General features: G+C 45.9%; 1 protein-coding gene across 2 annotated transcripts in view; it reads right to left on the reverse strand.

The window, feature by feature from the left end:
• mindy4 (MINDY lysine 48 deubiquitinase 4) overlaps positions 1-20328 on the reverse strand; it is a 220707-nt gene that overhangs the window by 162700 nt on the left and 37679 nt on the right. For both annotated transcript variants that reach the window (XM_072576365.1, XM_072576364.1), the window contains exon 5: positions 13739-14226. In XM_072576365.1, coding sequence (XP_072432466.1) covers positions 13739-14226 — 488 coding nt within the window. The remainder of the gene's footprint in view (positions 1-13738; positions 14227-20328) is intronic.

Here is a 20328-nt window from a genome sequence, read left to right on the forward strand (position 1 = left end):
TTGATAAGGTTGTTAAGAAGGCATATGGTGTGTTGACTTGCATTAGGGAGGGATTGAGTTTAAGAGCCGTGAGGTTATGCTGCAGCTCTATAAAGCCCTGGGTAGACCACACTTGGAATATTGTGTTCAGTTCTAGTTCTTTTTAGGAAGGATGTGGAAGCTTTAGAGGGGATGCTGCCTGGACTGGAAGACATGTCTTATGAGGAAAGGTTGACAGAGCTAGGGCTTTTCTCACTGGAGCGAAAAAGGATGAGAGGTGACTTGATAGAGGTGTACAAGATGTTAAGAGGCAAATGTTAAGAGTGGATAGCCAGAGACTTTTTCCCAGGACCAAAATGGATATCATGAAGGGGCATAATTTTAAAGGTGATTGGTTTATGGGAGATGTTAGAAGTAGCTTCTTTACTCAGTGCTGGGCGCATGGAATGTACTGCCAGCAGTGGTCATAGAGTCAGACACATTAGGGACATTTAAGAGACTCCTGGATAGGCACAATGATGATAGTAAAATAAAAGGTATGTAGGCTAGTTTGATCCTAGAGTAGGACAAAAGGTCACCATAACATCAAGGGCTGAAGGGCCTGTACTTTGCTGTACTGTCCTATGTCCTACCCACAGTTCTTTGTTGTATTTCTGTTATGGTTATAGCCATTGGAGTTTAAAAGAATGAGGGAGATCCTTATAGATACCTTTAAAACTCTAACAGGAAGGAGCTCCTGATGACTGGGAATACTAAAGCTGGAGCCCCAATCTGAGGATAAGGGAAATGGCATTTAGGACAGAGAGTAGGAAAAATGTCTTCACCCGGACAGTGCGGAGCCTGTGAAATTCTCTGCCACAGCAAGTGGTTGAGGTTAAAACAAATGAATATTTTTCACAAGGTGCTAAGTACAGTTCTCAGACCTAAAGGTGAAAGTGAGTACAGGGTTGGATGATTAGTCATGATTCTATTGACTAGGAGAAAATGAGGACTGCAGATGCTAGAGATCAGAGTCGAGAGTGTGGTGCTGGAAAATCACAGGTCAGGCAGCAACTGAGGAGCAGGAGAATTGACATTTTCAGCATAAGCTATTCCTGATGAAGGGCTCATGCCCGAAACGTCGATTCTCCTACTCCTTGGATGCTGCTTGACCTGCTGTGCTTTTCCAGCACCACAATGTCACCCATGATTCTATTGCCCAGCCAAGCAGGACTGATGGGCTGAAAAGCCTGCTCCTGCTCCTATTTTCTACACTTGTGTCTTTTTAAATAATGGCTTCATGGCTTTTTTTTAATTAAAACTGATACCATATTTTTAAAACAAACTTCTAGTTTGTAAAATGTACTGGTGGGATTTGATCTTGCATTACAATTCAGATCACTGGATTATTAAAAGAACACTTATGCACGGAGTGTGTCTTTCCTTTCCATTTGTGTAGAGTTACATCGGAATGTCAAGTAAATAAAGTAAACTAAAAGTAACCATGGCATTGCAAATCTGAAACAGATAAGAAGTGTGGAAGCAAGTTGAAGTAAGATTACTCTAAATAGTTAAAGAAGAAAGTGAGGACTACAGATGCTGGAGATCAGAGCTGAAAATGTGTTGCTGGAAAAGCGAAGGTCAGGCAGCATCCAAGGAGCAAGAGAATCGATGTTTCGGGTATGAGCCCTAAAGCATTCCTGAAGAAGGGCTCATGCTCCTGCTCCTGCTCCTTGGATGCTGCCTGACCTGCTGCACTTTTCCAGCAACACATTTTCAGCTCTAAATAGTTAAAAGCTAGTATTAAAACTTAAAGCCACATTCCACTATCAGTTTTCTTACTGATTTAAGTTTTTAATTGGAGGGAATGTTAGTGATATTATCTTATCTTAGTAAGATCAGGAATTTTAAACACACCATCTTAAGGACAGCTACACTGCAGCTCTCTGAAAAATGACCCAGAGCACTGTTAACAGTCAATAAATCCTGACAAACATTAGTTGTAATCTCTGCCCCCTGTCTCTTTTGGATTCCAGAAACTCTCCATAATTACACCCAATGAATTCTGCAAGGGAATAGAAAAGTCAATTCTTGAAACACTGTTAACCTTTTCTCGAACCACATCACTCCCATGGAAACCCCAATTACCAATACTAGCTTCTAAACTGAACACAGAATGGTTCCAACCCCAAAATATATTTCTGACCACTTATCAATGAAATCATGAACATTTCCACACTGTAATTTCACCCCAAACCATTCGGTCCTCAGCTTGTAGAAACATCAAATGCAAACAGGATCTGGCTATCTCAAGCCATGTCTTTTTTTTAAACCTCTGGACTTAATTATTCAGTGTTCCCTTGCCCAGAATCTAATCCATCAATTCAAATTCACCCCAAATTCTCCAATCTACATCCTAACTTGGAAAAGTTCCTGTTTGTCCAACACCCTGATTTTAGTTATAGCAATTCACGGGGAAAAAAGTGAGGACTGCAGATGCTGGAGATCAAAGTCAAGAGTGTGGTGCTGGAAAAGCACAACAGGTCAGGCAGCATCCGAGGAACAGGAGAATCGACCTTTCGGGCATAAGCCCTTCATCAGGAATGAGGCTGTGGGCCAGGGGTTTTTGCCATTCCCCCAGAACTCCCCCTCACTGAGGATGAATGATCAGTCCTCAGCAAAGGCCTCACTTTCATCTCACTATGCTCCTGGATTAATGAGTTTGACTCCCATTGAGACTTTGAACATTTCTCCTGCTGCCTCCGCTTCCATCACCAAACCATAATCTCCCAGACCATTCACAACTTCATCACCTCAGGGAACTTCCAACCTCAGTCCAAGAACCCTGCACCACCCGATTCTACGTCCTAACCAAAGTTCATAAACCTGACTGCCCTCGTCAACCCATTGTCCCCACTGCTCCTGTCCCACTGAATTTATCTCTGCATTCCTTGACACCGTCCACCTATGTTCAGGACACCTCCCACATCCTTCACCTCCTCCAAGACTTTCATTTCCCCAGCTCCCAATGCCTCATCTTAAATCACGGACATCCAGTCCCTGTACATATCTATCCACAACAATGAAGGCCTCCAAGCTCTGTTTCTTCTACTCACACCGATCCAACCAATACCCTTCAACTGACACTCTCATTTGCCTGGCTGAATTGGTCCTCACTCTCAACAACTTCTCCTACCATTCCTCCCACTTCCTCCAAATCTAAGGGGTAGCCATGGGCACCCGCATGGGACCCAGCTGCGCCTGCCTCTTTATCGGGTACGTGGAACAGTCAACTTTCCATAGCTACACCAACATCATTCTCAACCTTATCTTCTGTTACATAGGTGACTGTCCTAGCACCACCCTGTGCTCCCATGAGGAGATTGAACAGTTCATCAAATTCACCAACACCTTCCACCCTGACCTTAAAATTCACCTGAACCATCTCGGACACCTCCCTCCCCTTCCTGGGCGTCTCCATCTCCATTTCCAGTGACCGACTAACCACGGATATCTACTACAAACCCACCGACTCCCACAGCTACCTGGACTACACCTCCTCCCACCTGCGTCCTGCAAAATGCCATCCCCTATTCTCAATTCCTCCACCTCTGCCACATCTGCTCCCAGGAGGACCAATTCCACCAGAACACTCCACATGGCCTCCTTGTTCAAAGATCACAATTTCCCCTCCCACATGGTCGACGATACCCTCCAGCACATCTCCTTCAATTCCCACACCTCTGCCTTTGAACCCCACCCCTCCAGTTACAATAAGACTAGAAACTCCAGCCCTCACCTTCCACCTCACCAAACTCTGGATACATCACATCATCCTTCGCCACCAAGAAACCCCACCACTCGGGATATATTTCTCTCCCCACCCCTATCTGTGTTTCAGAGAGGGCATTCCCTCAGTGACTCCCTTGTCAGATCAACCCCACAACCCCTCTCCCCCTCCAATCTCCAGCACACACCTGACACCTTCCCCTGCCACTGCAAGTAGTACAAAACCTGCGTCCATACCTCCCCCCTGTCACCTCTAAGGCCCCAAAGGATCCTTCCACATCAGACAGAAATTTACCTGTACTTCCACACATATCATCTACTATATCTGTTGCACCTGATGTGGTCTCCTCTACATCAGGGAGGCAGGACACCAACTTGCAAATTGTTTCAGATAACATCTCTGGGGCACCCGATCTAACCAACCCCACTGCCCCGTGGCCAAACACTAACTCCCCCTCCCACTCCACCTGGGCCTCCTCCAGCACCAAACCCTAACCACCCGACACCTGGAAAAAGAACGCCTCATCTTCTGCCTTGGGACCCACAAACACACAGGATCAATGTGGATTTCACCAGTTTCCTTATTACCCCGCCCCCTACATTATCCCAGTCCCAAGCCTCCAACTTGGCACTGCCCTCTTGACCTGTCCATCTTCCTTTCCACCTATCCACTGCACCCTCCTCTCTGAACCATCACCTTCACCCCAACCTTCATCTACCTATCACGTTCCCAGCTACCTTCTCTCCGGTCCCATTCCCCTCCCATTTATCTCTCAGCCCCCCGGCCCACAAGCCTCATTCCTGATGAAGGGCATATGCCCAAAATATCGATTCTCCTGCTCCTTGGACGCTGCCCGACCTGCTGTGTTTTTCCAGCACCACACTATCGTCTACAGGGATATATAGTCCAGCAACATAAAGATTCTCCCTATTTTCAAATCCCAATGGCCTCACCCTTTTCCCATCCCTGATAGCATCAGCCAGCACTGTCCCAATATAATCTGCCTTCCTCAGGTGTACGTGATCTACAGTTTGCAGATGACTGCAGTGTTGATGACCACTCCTCAGCAAATTTGCAAGCCACTCTCAAGCTCTTCTTGAATTGAATTGAATTTATTATCCCGTGTACCGAGGCACAGTGAAAAGCTTTGTCTTGCGAGCAATACAGGCAGATCACAGAGTTAAGTAACATAGATAGTAAATAATAGGTAAACAGCGGCAAAAACAAAAACACAGGGACAGGCAAATGTTAAGAGTTTGTGAGTCCATTCAGTATTCTAACAACAGTAGGGTAGAAGCTGTTTCAAAACCGGCTGGTGTGTGTGTTCAGGCTTCTGTACCTTCTCCCCGATGGTCGAGGTTGTAGAAAAACATTGCCAGGGTGGGATGGATCTTTGAGAATGCTGGCGGCCTTTCCTTGACAGTGGGCCTGGTAGATGGATTCTATAGATGGGAGGTTGGCCTTTGTGATTGTTCGGGCCGAGTTCACCACTCTCTGTAACCAGCTCCGATCTTGAATGGTACAGTTGCCATACCAGGTAGTGATACATCCAGACAGAATGCTCTCAATGGTGCACCTATAAAAGTTGGCAAGGGTTATTCACATTCATGCCAGATTTCCTCAGCTGCCTGAGGAAGAAGAGACGTTGTTGAGCCTTTGTAACCAGTGCGTCCACATGAAGAGTCCAAGAAAGCTTGTTGTGGATAACCACTAGGAGAAAGTGAGGACTGCAGATGCTGGAGATCAGAGCTGAAAATGTGTTGCTGGAAAAGCGCAGCAGGTCAGGCAGCATCCAAGGAGCAGGAGAATTGATGTTTCGGGCATGAGCCCTTTTTCAGGAATGACTTTCCTCATTCCTGAAGAAGCGCTCATGCCCGAAACATCAATTCTCCTGCTCCTTGGATGCTGCCTGACCTGCTGCGCTTTTCCAGCAACACATTTTCAGTGTGGATAACCACTCCCAGGAGCTTGACACTCTCCACTCGTTCCACCTCTGTGCTGTCAATGTATAGGGGGGCATGGGTAACATCCCGCCAAAAGTCAATAATGAGTTCCTTGGTTTTGTTGGCATCGAGAGCTAGGTTGTTCTCCGTGCACCATTTTCCCAGGTCTTCCAACTCTTGTTTGCAGTCTCGTCATTCTGGGAAGTAGTGGGAAAACAGCATTGCGAGCAAGAATCAGCCAGAATCCAACTTGCTCTCAATTCCAGATTGACTAATTGAATTTAAATTCCATCAGCTGCTGTGACAGGACTCGATCCAGTGTCCACTGACCATTAGCCCCAGGATCGCTGGTCCAGTGACACCACCATTACACAATAACCTCTCCCTACTAACATTAACCCTATCCATATGTGCACGCAGGTTCTTGTTCGCATGTCCACAAGTACGGAACTAAAGATGCACCATATCCAGTTCGAAGGGGTCTCAAAGAGAACACTAAACGAACGAACTATGGGAGCCTGAGACACAAACGGTAGGTGGCATGCAGCTGAAACAAAATAAGTCTAAGTAATCATTCAAGAGTTAGTGGATAGTAGTAACGTCCTTTATTTTACTGTCAGGATAGTTGCTGCATTTTGTTTAGGCATTTTATAAGGAGATGTCAGCTGCGCTATCATCTTCACAATGTTAGGAATCCTCAATACACCATCCTGTGCAAAGTTACAGAGCATTTCTAAAATAGCTGACCCAGATCGCAGTCACAGTCAATAAATCCTGACAAAAACTGGCTGCAATAGTTGATGGAAAGAGACCGTTTCCAATCAATCAAGGGTCTGCCACGAGGAGATATAGGGATAAGATTAAGGATTGCCTCTATGTGGAATTTACTTGAAGTTAGCAACGAAACCAAGACTGCGTCAATTTTTAACAATAGCTTATGAGGTGGTTGAGGGGGAAGGATAATAAAAGGGATATTAGAAACAAGATAGATTTGTGGAATCCCAACTCAAGCCATGAGGCTAAACAACCTAGAATTACAACAGAAATGTCAACATTCAGTCTGTGGCTGAGCTTAGTCAGTCTGCCAATTTGAGGAACAAAGGATTCCACAAGAAATATAACCTATGCAAGTCCCAGCAAAAATCTACACAACACAACTTACGTTTCAGTGAGCTTCTATCATCGATATGGAAAATGCAGTTCATGTTAAAATGCAAGCTACACTGCCACACAGTGGCTAAATTAAACTGCAACACTCATTATCCAACTACACAATCCATGTTTGACCCAATCCAGATTGGAATTTGGAAGAAGGAACCTCGGCCTGATTGGTAAATCAATTTTCAATTTCATTTTATTGTATCTGAATTAACAAAGAAATGTATACGAAAGACAAATTTCTAGATACTAAAGACATCAAGGGATATATGGACACACTCTGGGAAAATGGGATGGAGCTCGATCAGCCACAATTTTGTTAAATGAAAGGACAGGCTCCAGGGATCAAATGGCCAATTCCATCCATTTCCAATGATCTCATGTAACAGGAGGAGAAGATCCACCATGCACCAAGATCAAAGATATGAACTCAAGGATATGAACTCAGCTGCATTTTCCTCCCTGCAGACTACAACTCACTGATAGCTGCTCACATTTACCCTTCAAAAGACTGCTTTTGCAGGTTGACATAGTCTTGCGCTTTGCAGCTATTTTCTCAAGATATAGTCACATGGTCTCTCCTCCAGTCTCTGAAGATCTCTCTACAATCTCACTCTTTGATCCTGTGTTAACAATCTCGCTAACATCCTGTCCAAATAAATCTTTCCTCCCACGGCCTCCACATTCTCCATGGTAAAGTGCACAGAACTAATTTCTAATAAAAAAAATACAAAGTGTTGCTCAGGGAAAAAAAAAGTGATTTAAGGAAGATGAGAGGGGTAAAAATGCAAAGTTGTTTTGGAATAGATGGCAGCTGAAGGTACAGCAGCCTCTTTTGGGGCAAAAAGACATGAAGGATGAACGAAAGGTCAGATTTAGGGGTGCAAAAAAAAAAAGCAGCATTTCTCTCTTTGCTCACCAAAAGTTCAGGGTCTGGAAAATTCAAACAGAATGGTCCACATTTAGAAGTTGAGCACTTCACACACTGCCATAGCTTGAAGCACAAAGTTGTCGGCCATTATCAATCCAAACACTGCAGAATAAACATCAGTTTGGAGTGTAGCACTTGCTCCATTCTCCCACAAACAATGGATACAGTCCAATGTGATCAGAACACATCTGCTAATGTCATTATGACCTCGACAATTAAAACATACAAATTATATTTCAACTCAAGTAGTACAATTACCAGGTCACTCTTCACTGATCAAAATCTTCTGGACACACTTCAGGGGTTTCTCTTTGTGCTGTTTCCCTTTCTCACACTCAATGCCAGTAACATTTGGGCTATTTACAGTGGGATGACATGGTACTTCCAGCTTTGACAGGGAACCATGATGAGTGGAATAATAGTGCAGTTGCTCCCTGATTAAAGGATTTCCTCCTGAATTCCCTTTGGGATTTATTACTGACCATTTATGACTTATGGCAGCAAGTACCAGATTCCATCAAATATAGATGAAAAGCAATATATGTTAGAGGCACCAGCTATTACCCCTCAACAAAAGAAAGCAGCAGCCATTTCCCTCCTTCTACATGGTCATAACCTTTCAGCTTTGGTATCATCCTTGCAAATCTTTCCTTTACTTTCTCTAGTGCCTATATGTCCTTTTAGATCGTCATAAATATGGTCATCAGGAGAAAGTGAGGACTGCAGGTGCTGGACATCAGAGTCGAAAAGCGTGGCATCGGAAAAGCACAGGTCTCACAGCATCCGAGGAGCAGGAGGATCGACATTTTGGGATAGCCCTTCATCAGAGAGGTGGGAGCAGGAAAGGGGGCTGAGAGATAAATGGGAGCGTGAGGGTGGGGGTGACGTAGCTGGGAATGCAGGTACAGGGTGATGGCGACAGGTCGGAGGGGAGGGTGGAGCAGATAGGTGGGAAGGAAGATGGATAGGCAGGACAGGTCAAGAGGGCAGTGCTGAGTTGGAGGTTAGATCTGAGATAAGGTTTGGTGGGGGGGGGGGGGGGGGGGGGAGGGAAAATGAGAAAACTGGTGAAGTTGCATCGATGCCATGTGGTTGGAGGGCCCTAAGATTGAAGATGAGGCACTCTTCCTCCAGGTGTAAAGTGGTTTGGATTTGGCAGTGGAGGAGGCCCAAAACTTGCACGTCCTTGTTGGAGTGGGTGGGGGAAGGGGGAGTTGAAGGGGTCAGCCACAGGGCAATGGGGTTGTTTGGTGCGTGGGTGTCCCGGAAATGTTCTCTGAAACCTTCAAGTTGGCGTTCTGTCTCCTCAGTGTACAGGAGACCATACCAAGAGCAACGGACACAGTAGATGAGGTAGCTGGATGTGCAGGAAAATCTGTGTCGGATGTGGAAGGATCCTTTGGAGCCTTGGACGGAGGTGAAGTGAGCGGGGAGGTGGGGGGGGGGGTATGGGCACAGACATTACACTTCTTGTGGGGCAAAGGAAGGTGCCGGGAGTGGAGGTGGAGGGTGGGTTGGTTGGGGGTATTACCAGAAGGATGTGGATGCTTTAGGGAGGGTACAGAAAAGGTTTACCAGGATGTTGCCTGGCGTGGAGCATCTTAACTATGAAGAAAAGTTGGATAGACCGGGTTTGTTTTCACTAGAACACGAGAGATTGAGGGGGCGACCTGATAGAAGTTTATAAGATTGCCAGTGACGTGGTCAGTGATAAGTATGAGGCTTTTTCCCAGGGTGGAGAGGTCAGTTACTAGGGGACACAGGTTCAACATGCAAGGTGCAAGGCAGGGGCTGGACATGTTTAAAAGAGATGTACGAGGCAAGTTTTTCACAAATAGGGTGGGGAGTACCTGGAACATGTTGCCAGAGGTGGTGGTAGAAGCAAACATAATAGCAGCATTCAAGAGGCATCTGAATGAATACATGAATAGGAAGAGAAGAGAGGGATACATATCCTATAAGTGAAGACAGTTGTAGAATGAAAGGGCAAAATGTGTTGGCACAGGCTTGGAGGGCCAAAAAGGGCCTGTTCCTGTGCAGTATTGCCCTTTACTTTATGCACAGTTGTCTTCTAAGGTTCAGTGAAAGTTTAAGCACAAGCTTTAACCTAGAGAACATAAAATTATGTTGCTTTAAAGTATAGCTAAATAGCAGTAAGCCTATTTGAAGGAGGTGCTGTTTTGGGATATCTGTGATCAGCGCTCCCTCCAGTGGCTGGATGAAGAATTACAAAGATAAAAATCACAACACCAGGTGATAGTCCAACAGGTTTATTTGGAAGCACTAGCTTTCGGATCGCTGCTCCTTCATCACAGCTACCTCATGAAGGAGCAGCACTCCGAAAGCTAGTGCTTCCAAATAAACCTGTTGGACTATCAGCTCATGTTGTGATTAACTTTGCCCACCCCAGTCCAACAGCAGCTCCTCTGCATCATGACTACCGAAGAATTACAAGTAAGATCCACTCTACTATTATGTGGAGGTGCCGGTGTGGGACTGGGGTGGATAAAGTTAAAAATCACACAACCCCAGGTTATAGTACAACAGGTTTATTTGGAAGTACTCGCTACCTGATGAAGGAGCAGCATTCTGAAAGCTAGTATTTCCAAATAAACCTGCTAGACTACAGCCTGGTGTTGTGTTATTTTTAAACTTTGCACACTCTACAAGAGCAGAGTTGGCCATCATGCTCACTCACCAGGTGGTAAATGGTCAGATATTTGTGGAAAAATGACACATTTGGCTTGGCCCCACACCTCAGGAAGGACATACTGGCACTGGAGTGTGTCCAGCGGTGATTCACACAGATAATCCCCAGTAGTAGGGATCTAGTGGTAGGTCTAATATCCGATGGGCGCTTGAGGATCCTGGGATTGTATTCATTAGAGTTTAGAAGGTTGAGGAGAGATCTAATAGAAACTTACAAGATAATGTATGGCCTACAAAGGGTGGACACTGGCAAGTTGTCTCCGTTAGGGAGGGAGACTAGGACCCATGGGCACAGTCTTAGAATTAGAGGGGGTCAATTTAGAATGGAAATGGGGAGACATTTCCTCAGCAAGAGAGTGATGGGCCTGTGGAATTCATTGTCACGAAGAAGAGGGGAGGCCAGGACGTTAAATGTCTTCAAGGCAGAGATTGATAAATTCTTAATCACGCAAGGAATTAAGGGATATGGGGAGAGTGTGGGTAAGTGGAGTTGAAATACCCATCAGCCATGATTAAATGGCAGAGTGGACTTGATGAGCCGAACGGCCTTACTTTCACTCCTATGTCTTGTGGACATAAGGACCCTGCAGCACTGTATTTGACTCAGGACTGGTTCCGGTCTCAGATTAACACAATCAATGATCATGTCAAAAGCAAACAGAAATTCCTGGAGCAGAAATGGTCCTGAATACTGACAAAGTCAAGGGGTGGAGGGGGGAAAAGAGAAGGCCTAAGGAAGTGAAAGTGGTTGAAATATATTCTTTGCGGCACCTCAACTTGATGCTGTGTGGTGCTTCATTGCTGCTACAATAAAAACATTCTGCAACCGAGCTGCTGACAGAGTGGGGTATGTATTTTTTCACCTTCAGTCCTGGTCCTCAATCCCAGTTTATCTCTGGGAGATTGCTACAACATTCACCTCAACCTTTACACATTTCAGGTAGCAAAAGTGTGGTAATTGTATCACAAGAGTGATGAGCATCAAAATTCTATTAGTAAAAAGCAACTGGAATGGGTCCCTGGCAAATCTTGGAAATCATGGTTAAAACAAAAGCAGAGCTTTATATTGCTGTCTAGCCCATGCAACAATCTATTGTACCTTGGGCCTTGTACTTTCCCCTCATTTTAAAATGATATATGGAGGGATATAGGGCAGGAGCAGGTAGGTGGGACTCGTTTGTTTTGCTCAGCATGAACTGGTTAGACCAAAGGACCATAGAAAATTGTGCGACACAACAACAAATTTATTTAAACATCACCTTTGCCAAAATAGTAACCTTTTAATGCTGGTCAGGTTCAAAACAGGTGTTGCTGGAAAAGCACAGCTGGTCAGGCAGCATCCAAGGAGCAGGAGAGTCAACGTTTAGAGCATAAGCTCTTCATCATTTTCTCCCAATACTGATCAGGTGTATAACAACCATAAGGAAAGCAAGTTAATGAACTCCCGAGGAGGGAAAAAGAAATTGAACTGCATAATAGCACAGCCTGTGTGATGATGCTGTGGCTTTAAAAGGTTATTTGGTCCTGGTTGGTTTTGAGATTGAACAAGAAGCATCGAACCTTGGAGTTTTTTTTTAAAACGTTGGAGCAATGGAAGCAACCTGGCTGCGTATGGCCAGCTCTCAGTATGGCCAGCTCTCAGTATGGCCAGCTCTCACAGACCAGACTTGCTAGTGGTTTTTTTAGTTTTCAAGTTTAGCTTTAAGCAGTTGCTGTTGTGAGCCTGAAGAAGTAGAAGCTGTCTTTTCCATCTCTTGGTTACAGCTAGAAGCTGGAGTTTCTCTCTGTTACTGGGTTACCTGTGAGACAAATCTATTTCACTGAATTTGCCTCTTGCAAAGGTGTGTTTAATGGGATGTTACTATATTGGAACAGTTAATTAGTAATAGTTACTCTATTATTCTTAAGTTTTCCCCATAAAGTTCTTCTTTCTTTTGTTTGTATTTTAACTATGGTGTTTAAATAAATTGCGTATTGCTTAACGCTGAATAGTTGGACCATCTGGAACACAGCACGTCATGTTTGCCTTTAAAATAAAGAAAAAGTTAAGGTCTAGGCTATCTTCTGAAAATATTTTGAAGGGATCAAGTCTGGTCTGTAACATATGACCATAGCAACCAAGGGCTTCAGCTCCAAGTCAGTTTCATTTAAAGAGTTTTGTGGTGACTATGTGGGATAACACTGCAGCCAAAAACATATGTACTATGAGATCCCACATACTTGAGATAAAAACAAATCGTCTACTTGTTCAAGTGAGGAGTAAACTTCAAGTCTTTTGCAGGACATAACCATCACTAGCTTGTCCAACATTTAGCACTCATTCCCAAGTATCAACTGTTCTTGAGACAGTGGTGGTGAGTTACAATCGTTGTAGTCCTTGGGATTTAGGGACACCAAGTGCTGATAGGAAGGGAGTTTGACCTAGTTCAAGTAAAGGATGCCAATATGTTTCCAAGTCAAGATGGCGTTTGGCACTCGCGTTCTTGGACAGTTTCAGGACCTTTGCTACCTTGGCCAAATATATACATATAATACAATACAGCACAGGAACAGACCCTTTGACCCACCAAGCCTGCGCCGATTCCTAATCCTTATTTAGACCCACCAATTATTGCCCATATGCGGTTTCTATCCTTTTGGGTTCACATCCTGTTCACGTGCCTATTAAGATACACCTTAAATGTTGCTAATGTGCCTGCTTTCACCACCTCCACTAGCAGTGCATTCCAGGCACCCAACACCTTCTGGATGAAAATGTGTCCCCTGCACTCCTCCCTTAAACTCTCTCCCCTCAGCTTGAGCTTATGCCCTCTTGCAGTTAGCTAATGATGTGTAAATCCACATGACATTCATAAAACCACTGATAAAGAGGTGCTGAACCCAATCAAAGGAAAGGTGTTGCATTCATTGCCAACATAGAAGCAGCTGGTAAAGACCAAGAAAGTCCTTGTAACTTAGTCAGTGCTGAATTATAGGACTCCAAATATGGCTGCAGCACAGCAACTGGCTTCAGTATGCAGAATGACATGTTTGAGGAGTCGTCAGGGATTAAGACAGGATTGATTAGAAGATTGTCTTTGCCAGTTTTTCTATCCTTAACTATGACCATGTCAAAATCCATTTGTTTCCTACGTAAGATCACCACTGAGGGGAGTGAACCTGCGACCCTCCCAGACTCTTATCAGCAAGCAAATCCACACTGAGATTAATTTACCAACAGGTACAGCAATGAAAGAAGGTGGTACATACCTGGAATGTAGATCTTCCTCCATCTTAACATCATTTTCTCTTGCCTCATACTCAATGTTCATGCAATCTGGAGCAAACTTCACCTTCCTACTCTTTTCGGGCAAGCTGACAGTGAAGTTAGAGGAGAGTTTTTTCTCCTGACCACTTGACACCTGCCCTCTTTCTCGGTCCAGTACCCTCTCTGTGCCAGGATCATCCGCTGCCTCATGGTACCACCTGAAGTCTTGAGATTTCTGACTGCTGCGGCCGCCTGTCACAAGACAGGAAGGTTTCTTCTGTGGATAGTCCTGGGTGGGTGTGCCATCTGCCATGTTATCCACCATTAGTGTGCCAGCAGCAGGAAGCCAGTCAGAGCAGGCAGCAGTTTCACAGGAGGTGCCTACCTGTCGTATGTAGCCCTTGAAGCCACTATCAACGTCGCTCTCTATTGAATGTAAAGTCAGGCTAGATCCAGAAGCCCGTTTAATCAGACGCTTTTTGGAAGAATCCTGCACATATTGGAAAAAGTCAAAAGATCAAATCAAAAGTTAGACTGTGCAAGGCTTAGTTTAGCACTAGCTGAAAAATGTGTTGCTGGAAAAGCGCAGGTCAGGCAGCATCCAAGGAGCAGGAGAATCGATGTCTCGGACATAAGCCCTTCTTCAAGAATGATTCATTCCTGAAAAAGGGCTTATGCCCGAAACGTCGATTCTCCTGCTCCTTGGATGCTGCCTGACCTGCTGCGCTTTTCCAGCAACACATTTTTCAGCTGATCTCCAGCATCTGCAGTCCTCACTTTCTCTTGGTTTAGCTCTAGCCCTTGTTAAACAGTGTGAGGTTAGCACACGTGCAGGCCCAGATTAGATTGTACAACTGCTAGACTACCTCCAGTCCTGGATTAGAGCCTGTGAGGGCTTGTCTAACCTAGGCCCAGGTCAGAGCATGTAGGATCTACTTGATTGTAAAGGTTAGTATGCTCCCAAAAGTGCAATACCCCACAGGTTTTGTAGGGTTTTATCTCCCCCCAAATTAAGCTTTACATATCCATTAATGTGTGTAATATTAGCACTTACAGAATCATTACACTTCAAATTTGACATCTGGTTCACAAGTACAAGTTACTTTCAGTAGCATTAAGCTGATCAGGTGTAATCTAGAACTCTATGGGAAGCAAGGGAAGTGATTGCTGGGCTCCTTGCTGAGATATTTGCGTCCTCGATAGTCAGAGGTGAAATGCCAGAAAACTGGAGGTTTGCTAAAGTGGCGCAACTATTTAAGGAAGGCGGTAAGGACAAGCCAGGCAACTACAGACAGCCTGACCTCGGTGGTGGGCAAGTTGTTGGGGGGACTCCTGAGGGACAGGATGTACACGTATTTGGGAAGGCAAGGAGTAATATTAAGGATAGTCAGCATGGCTTTGTGCGTGGGAAATCATGTCTCTCAAACTTGATTGAGCTTTTTGAAGAAGTAACAAAGAGGATTGATGAGGGCAGAGCGGTAGGCAGGATCTATCTATATGGACTTCAGTAAGACATGCGACAAGGTTCCCCATGGGAGACTGATTAGCAAGGTTAGATCTCATGGAATACAAGGAGAACTAGCCAGTTGGACACAGAACTGGCTCAAAGGTAGAAGATAGAGGGTGGTGGTGGAGGGTTGTTTTTCAGACTGGAGGCATGTGACCAGTGGAGTGCCACTATTTTTTGTTACTTATACAAATGATTTGAATGCGAACATAGGAGGTACAGTTAAGTTTGCAGATGACACCAAAATTGGAGATGTAGTGGACAGCGAAGAAGATTACAACAGGATCTTGATCAGATGGGCCAATGGGCTGAGGAGTGGCAGATGGAGTTTAATTCAGATAAATGCGAGATGCTGCATTTTGTAAAAGCAAATCAGAGCAGGACTTATACACTTAATGGTAAGGTCCTAGGGAGTGTTGCTGAACAAAGAGACTTTGGAGTGCAGGTTGATAGCTCCTTGAAAGTGGAGTTGCAGGTAGATAGGATAGTGAAGGCATTTGGTGTGCGACCTTTATTGGTTAGAGCATTGTGTATAGGAGTTGGGAGGTCACGTTGCAGCTGTACAGGACATTGGTTAGGCCACTTTTGGAATATTGCATGCAATTCTGGTCTCCTTCGCCGGATGTGACCCGGTGGTCATGCCGACGGTCTCGCCTTCGAGGGGGGAGCGTCCCCCGTGTACAGGCTGAATTTCATGCATTTCCAACGGTGGGAAGTGGTCTAAACGGGGAAGGGAGTGAAGGTGACTGCTCATGCCGACTTTGAGGCTTCTAAGCCGGGTAGCTCAGCGGGGTTTGACCCGTCGGTTCTGCCGACGGTCTCACCTTCGAGAGGGGAGCGTCCCCCGTGTACAGGCCGAATTTCGTGCATTCCTAACGGTGGGAAGTTTCCCAAACTGGGAAGGGAGGGAATGTGACTGCTCATGCCGACTTTGGCACTTCCAATTGCAGCTGTACAGGACATTGGTTAGGCCACTTTTGGAATATTGCATGCAATTCTGGTCTCCTTCCTATCAGAAGGATATATGTGAAACTTGAAAGGATTCAGAAAGGATTTAAGGGTGTTGCCAGGGTTGGAAAGTTTGAGTTATAGGGAGAGGCTGAATAGGCTGGGGCTGTTTTCTCTGGAGTGTTGGAGAGGGGTGACCTTATAGAGGCTTACAAAATCATAAGCAGCATGGATAGGATAAACAGACAAGGTCTTATCCCACAGTAGGGGAGTCCAAATCTCAAGGGCATATGTTTAAGGTGAGGGGGGAAAAGATATACAAGGGACCTGAGAGGCAACATTTTCATGCAGAGGGTGGAATGAGCTGCCAGAGGAAATGGTAGAGGCTGGTACAATTGCAACATTTAAAACCCATCTGGATGGGTATGTGAATAGGAAGGATTTAGAGGGAGATGGGCCAAATGCTGGCAAACAGGACTAGATTAGGTTAGGATATCTGGTCGGCATGGACGGGTTGGACCGAAGGGTCTGTTTCTGTGCTGTACATGTCTAAGCGATGAGTTGAACTCTCCCAGCCACCACGAGTATTTCTCACATACTCAGCAACACCCTCCACCAATTCCCAATGTCAGGTGCTGGAGGCAATTGAACCTGTTAACACGTGAACTGACCCAAATATTACATTGCACACTTCTAAATACAACTGGGGTGGGCAGACATGACAAATTCAGGAAGCTGTTTTCAAAGTCGGGGTGCATCTTTTGCAGTGTGACCTGTGCACTTTGGGACATCCCCACTTCAAATCCAGTTTAAAACAAGATTAATACTTGAAAATGAAGGTACGTGGTGTGGGATATAAGTAGTGTTACTTCTGCAATCATAATTACTTATGCAAGGTAGATGAACTCACATCAGTGTATAATTGTTTCAACCAAGAGCTGAGTCAACAAGAATGAAAACTGTGTGGAGGAAGTATATAATTGTTCTTGTATTAGCTAAAATGTGCATACAAGAATGAAACGTGCCTGCAAACAATGGTAGATGTTACAGACAAATAGAGAAGGTGTTGTGAGGATGTAGGTTAAGTCAGATATGCTTGTATAAGCAGTAGTTATAAGCATCTGTTTCCCACTTCTGCAAAAACACAAACACAAACCCCAATTAAAAAGGTCATAAGAATCAATATGATTGGGGAAAGGGAGGGAATGTCACAGGTGGGGGAAGTAGATAGTAGTGAAGGAGGGTATACCTAACAATGGGCCACAGCAGGATGTGGTGAAATGGCCAAGTAAAACTCGTACTTTGTTATGCACAAGGCCGGATAAGGCAGGAGATAAACAATAGTAATGGGCACCGGGTTTGGAGTAGTGAATCCTATATCAGATATGTACTTGCTAAACTCTGCATGCCTATTCCAGGCATCACGCTTGCAAGCGAATAATGAACATAGAACATAGAACAATACAGCACAGGACAGGCCCTTCGGCCAACAATGTAGTGCCGAACGTTTGTCCTAGCTTAAGCACCTATCCATGTATCTATCCAATTGCCGCTTAAAGGTCACCAATGATTCTGACTCTGTCACTCCCACAGGCAGCGCATTCCAGGCCCCCACCACTGCTAGTGGAGGTGGCAGAAATGACGGCGGATGATACGCTAGACATGGAGATTGGTGGGGTGGTAGGTGAGGACCAGTGGGGTTCTGTCCTGGTGGTGGTTGGAGGGGCCGGGCTCAAGGGCGGAGGAGCAGGAAGTGGAAGAGATACGGTGGAGGGCATCGTCGACTATGTCTGGGGGGAAATTGCGGTCCTTGAAGGAGGCCATCTGGATGGTACAGTTTTGGAACTGGTCCTCCTGGGAGCAGATGCGGCAGAGACGAAGGAATTGGGAATATTGAATGGCGTTTTTACAGGGGACAGGGTGGGAGGAGATGTAGTCTAGGTAGCTGTGGGAGTCGGTCCGTTTATAGTAAATGTCCGTGTCGATTCGGTCACCCGAGATAGAAATGGAAAGGTCTAGGAAGGGGAGGGAGGAGTCTGAGATGGTCCAGGTGAATTTGAGGGACACGGACATTTAGTATAAACCGACCGAATCCCACAGCTACCTAGACTACACCTCCTCCCACCCTGCCCCCTGTAAAAATGCCATCCCATATTCCCAATTCCTTCGTCTCCGCCGCATCTGCTCCCAGGAGGACCAGTTCCAAAACCGTACAACCCAGATGGCCTCCTTCTTCAAGGACCGCAATTTCCCCCCAGACGTGGTCGACGATGCCCTCCACCGCATCTCTTCCACGTCCTGCTCCTCCACCTTTGAGCCCCGCCCCTCCAACCGCCACCAGGACAGAACCCCACTGGTCCTCACCTACCACCCCACCAACCTCCATATACAGCGTATCATCCACCGTCATTTCCGCCACCTCCAAACAGACCCCACCACCAGGGACATATTTCCCTCCCCTCCCCTATCAGCGTTCCGAAAAGACCACTCCCTCCGTGACTCCCTCGTCAGGTCCACACCCCCCACCAACCCAACCTCCACTCCCAGCACCTTCCCCTGCAACCGCAAGAAATGCAAAACTTGCGCCCCCCTTACTCCCTCCAAGGCCCCAAGGGACACTTCCATATCCGCCACAAATTCACCTGCACCTCCACACACATCATCTATTGCATCCGCTGCACCTGATGTGGCCTCCTCTATATTGGGGAGACAGGCTGCCTACTTGCGGAACATTTCAGAGAACACTTCTGGGACACCCGGACCAACCAACCCAACCACCCCGTAGCCCAACACTTCAACTCCCCCTCCCACTCCACCAAGGACATGCAGGTCCTTGGACTCCTCTATCTCCAGACCATGGCAACACGACGGTTGGAGGAAGAGTGCCTCATCTTCCGCCTGGGAACCCTCCAACCACAAGGGATGAACTCAGATTTCTCCAGTTTCCTCATTTCCCCTCCCCCCACCTTGTCTCAGTCAAATCTCTCAAACTCAGCACCGCCTTCCTAACCTGCAATCTTCTTCCTGACCTCTCCGCCCCCACCCCACTCCGGCCTATCACCCTCACCTTGACCTCCCTCCACCTATCGCATTCCCAACACCCTACCCCCTCCCAAGTCCCTCCTCCCTACCTTTTATCTTAGCCTGCTGGACACACTTTCCTCATTCCTGAAGAAGGGCTCATGCCCGAAACGTCGATTCTCCTGTTCCTTGGATGCTGCCGGACCTGCTGCGCTTTTCCAGCAACACATTTTCAGCTCTGATCTCCAGCATTTGCAGTCCTCACTTTCTCCTCTTAAATGTATGTCCCCTTGTAACACTCTGTTGTACCCGGGGAAAAAGTCTCTGACTGTCTACTCTATCTATTCCCCTGATCATCTTATAAACATCTATCAAGTCACCCCTCATCCTTCTCCGTTCCAATGAGAAAAGGCCTAGCACTCTCAACCTATCCTCATATAACCTATTCTCCATTCCAGGCAACATCCTGATAAATCTCCTCTGCACCCGCTCCAAAGCTTCCACATCTTTCCTAAAATGAGGCGACCAGAACTGCACACAATATTCCAAATGTGGCCTTACCAAGGTCCTATACAGCTGCAACATAACCTCACGACTCTTGAATTCAATCCCTCTGCTAATGAACGATAATACTCCATAGGCCTTCTTACAAGCTCTATCCACCTGAGTGGCAACTTTCAAAGATCTATGAACATAGACCCCAAGATCCCTCTGCTCCTCCACCTTACTAAGAACCCTACCGTTAACCCTGTATTCCGCATTCTTATTTGTCCTTCCAAAATGGACAACCTCACACTTGACAGGGTTGAACTCCATCTGCCACTCCTCAGCCCAGCTCTGCATCATATCTAAGTCCCTCTGCAGCCGGCAACAGCCCTCCTCACTATCCACAACTCCACCAATCTTCGTATCATCTGCAAATTTACTGACCCACCCTTCGACTCCCTCTTCCAAGTCATTAATAAAAATTACAAACAGCAGAGGACCCAGAACTGATCCCCGCGGAACTCCACTTGTAACTGGGCTCCAGGCTGAATATTTACCATCTACCACCACTCCCTGACCGGTTAGCCAGTTCTCTATCCAATTGGCCAAATTTCCCACTATCCCATGCCT

This window comes from Chiloscyllium punctatum, chromosome 8 (genome assembly GCF_047496795.1).
Source record: "Chiloscyllium punctatum isolate Juve2018m chromosome 8, sChiPun1.3, whole genome shotgun sequence".
Taxonomy (NCBI): Eukaryota; Metazoa; Chordata; class Chondrichthyes; order Orectolobiformes; family Hemiscylliidae; genus Chiloscyllium; species Chiloscyllium punctatum.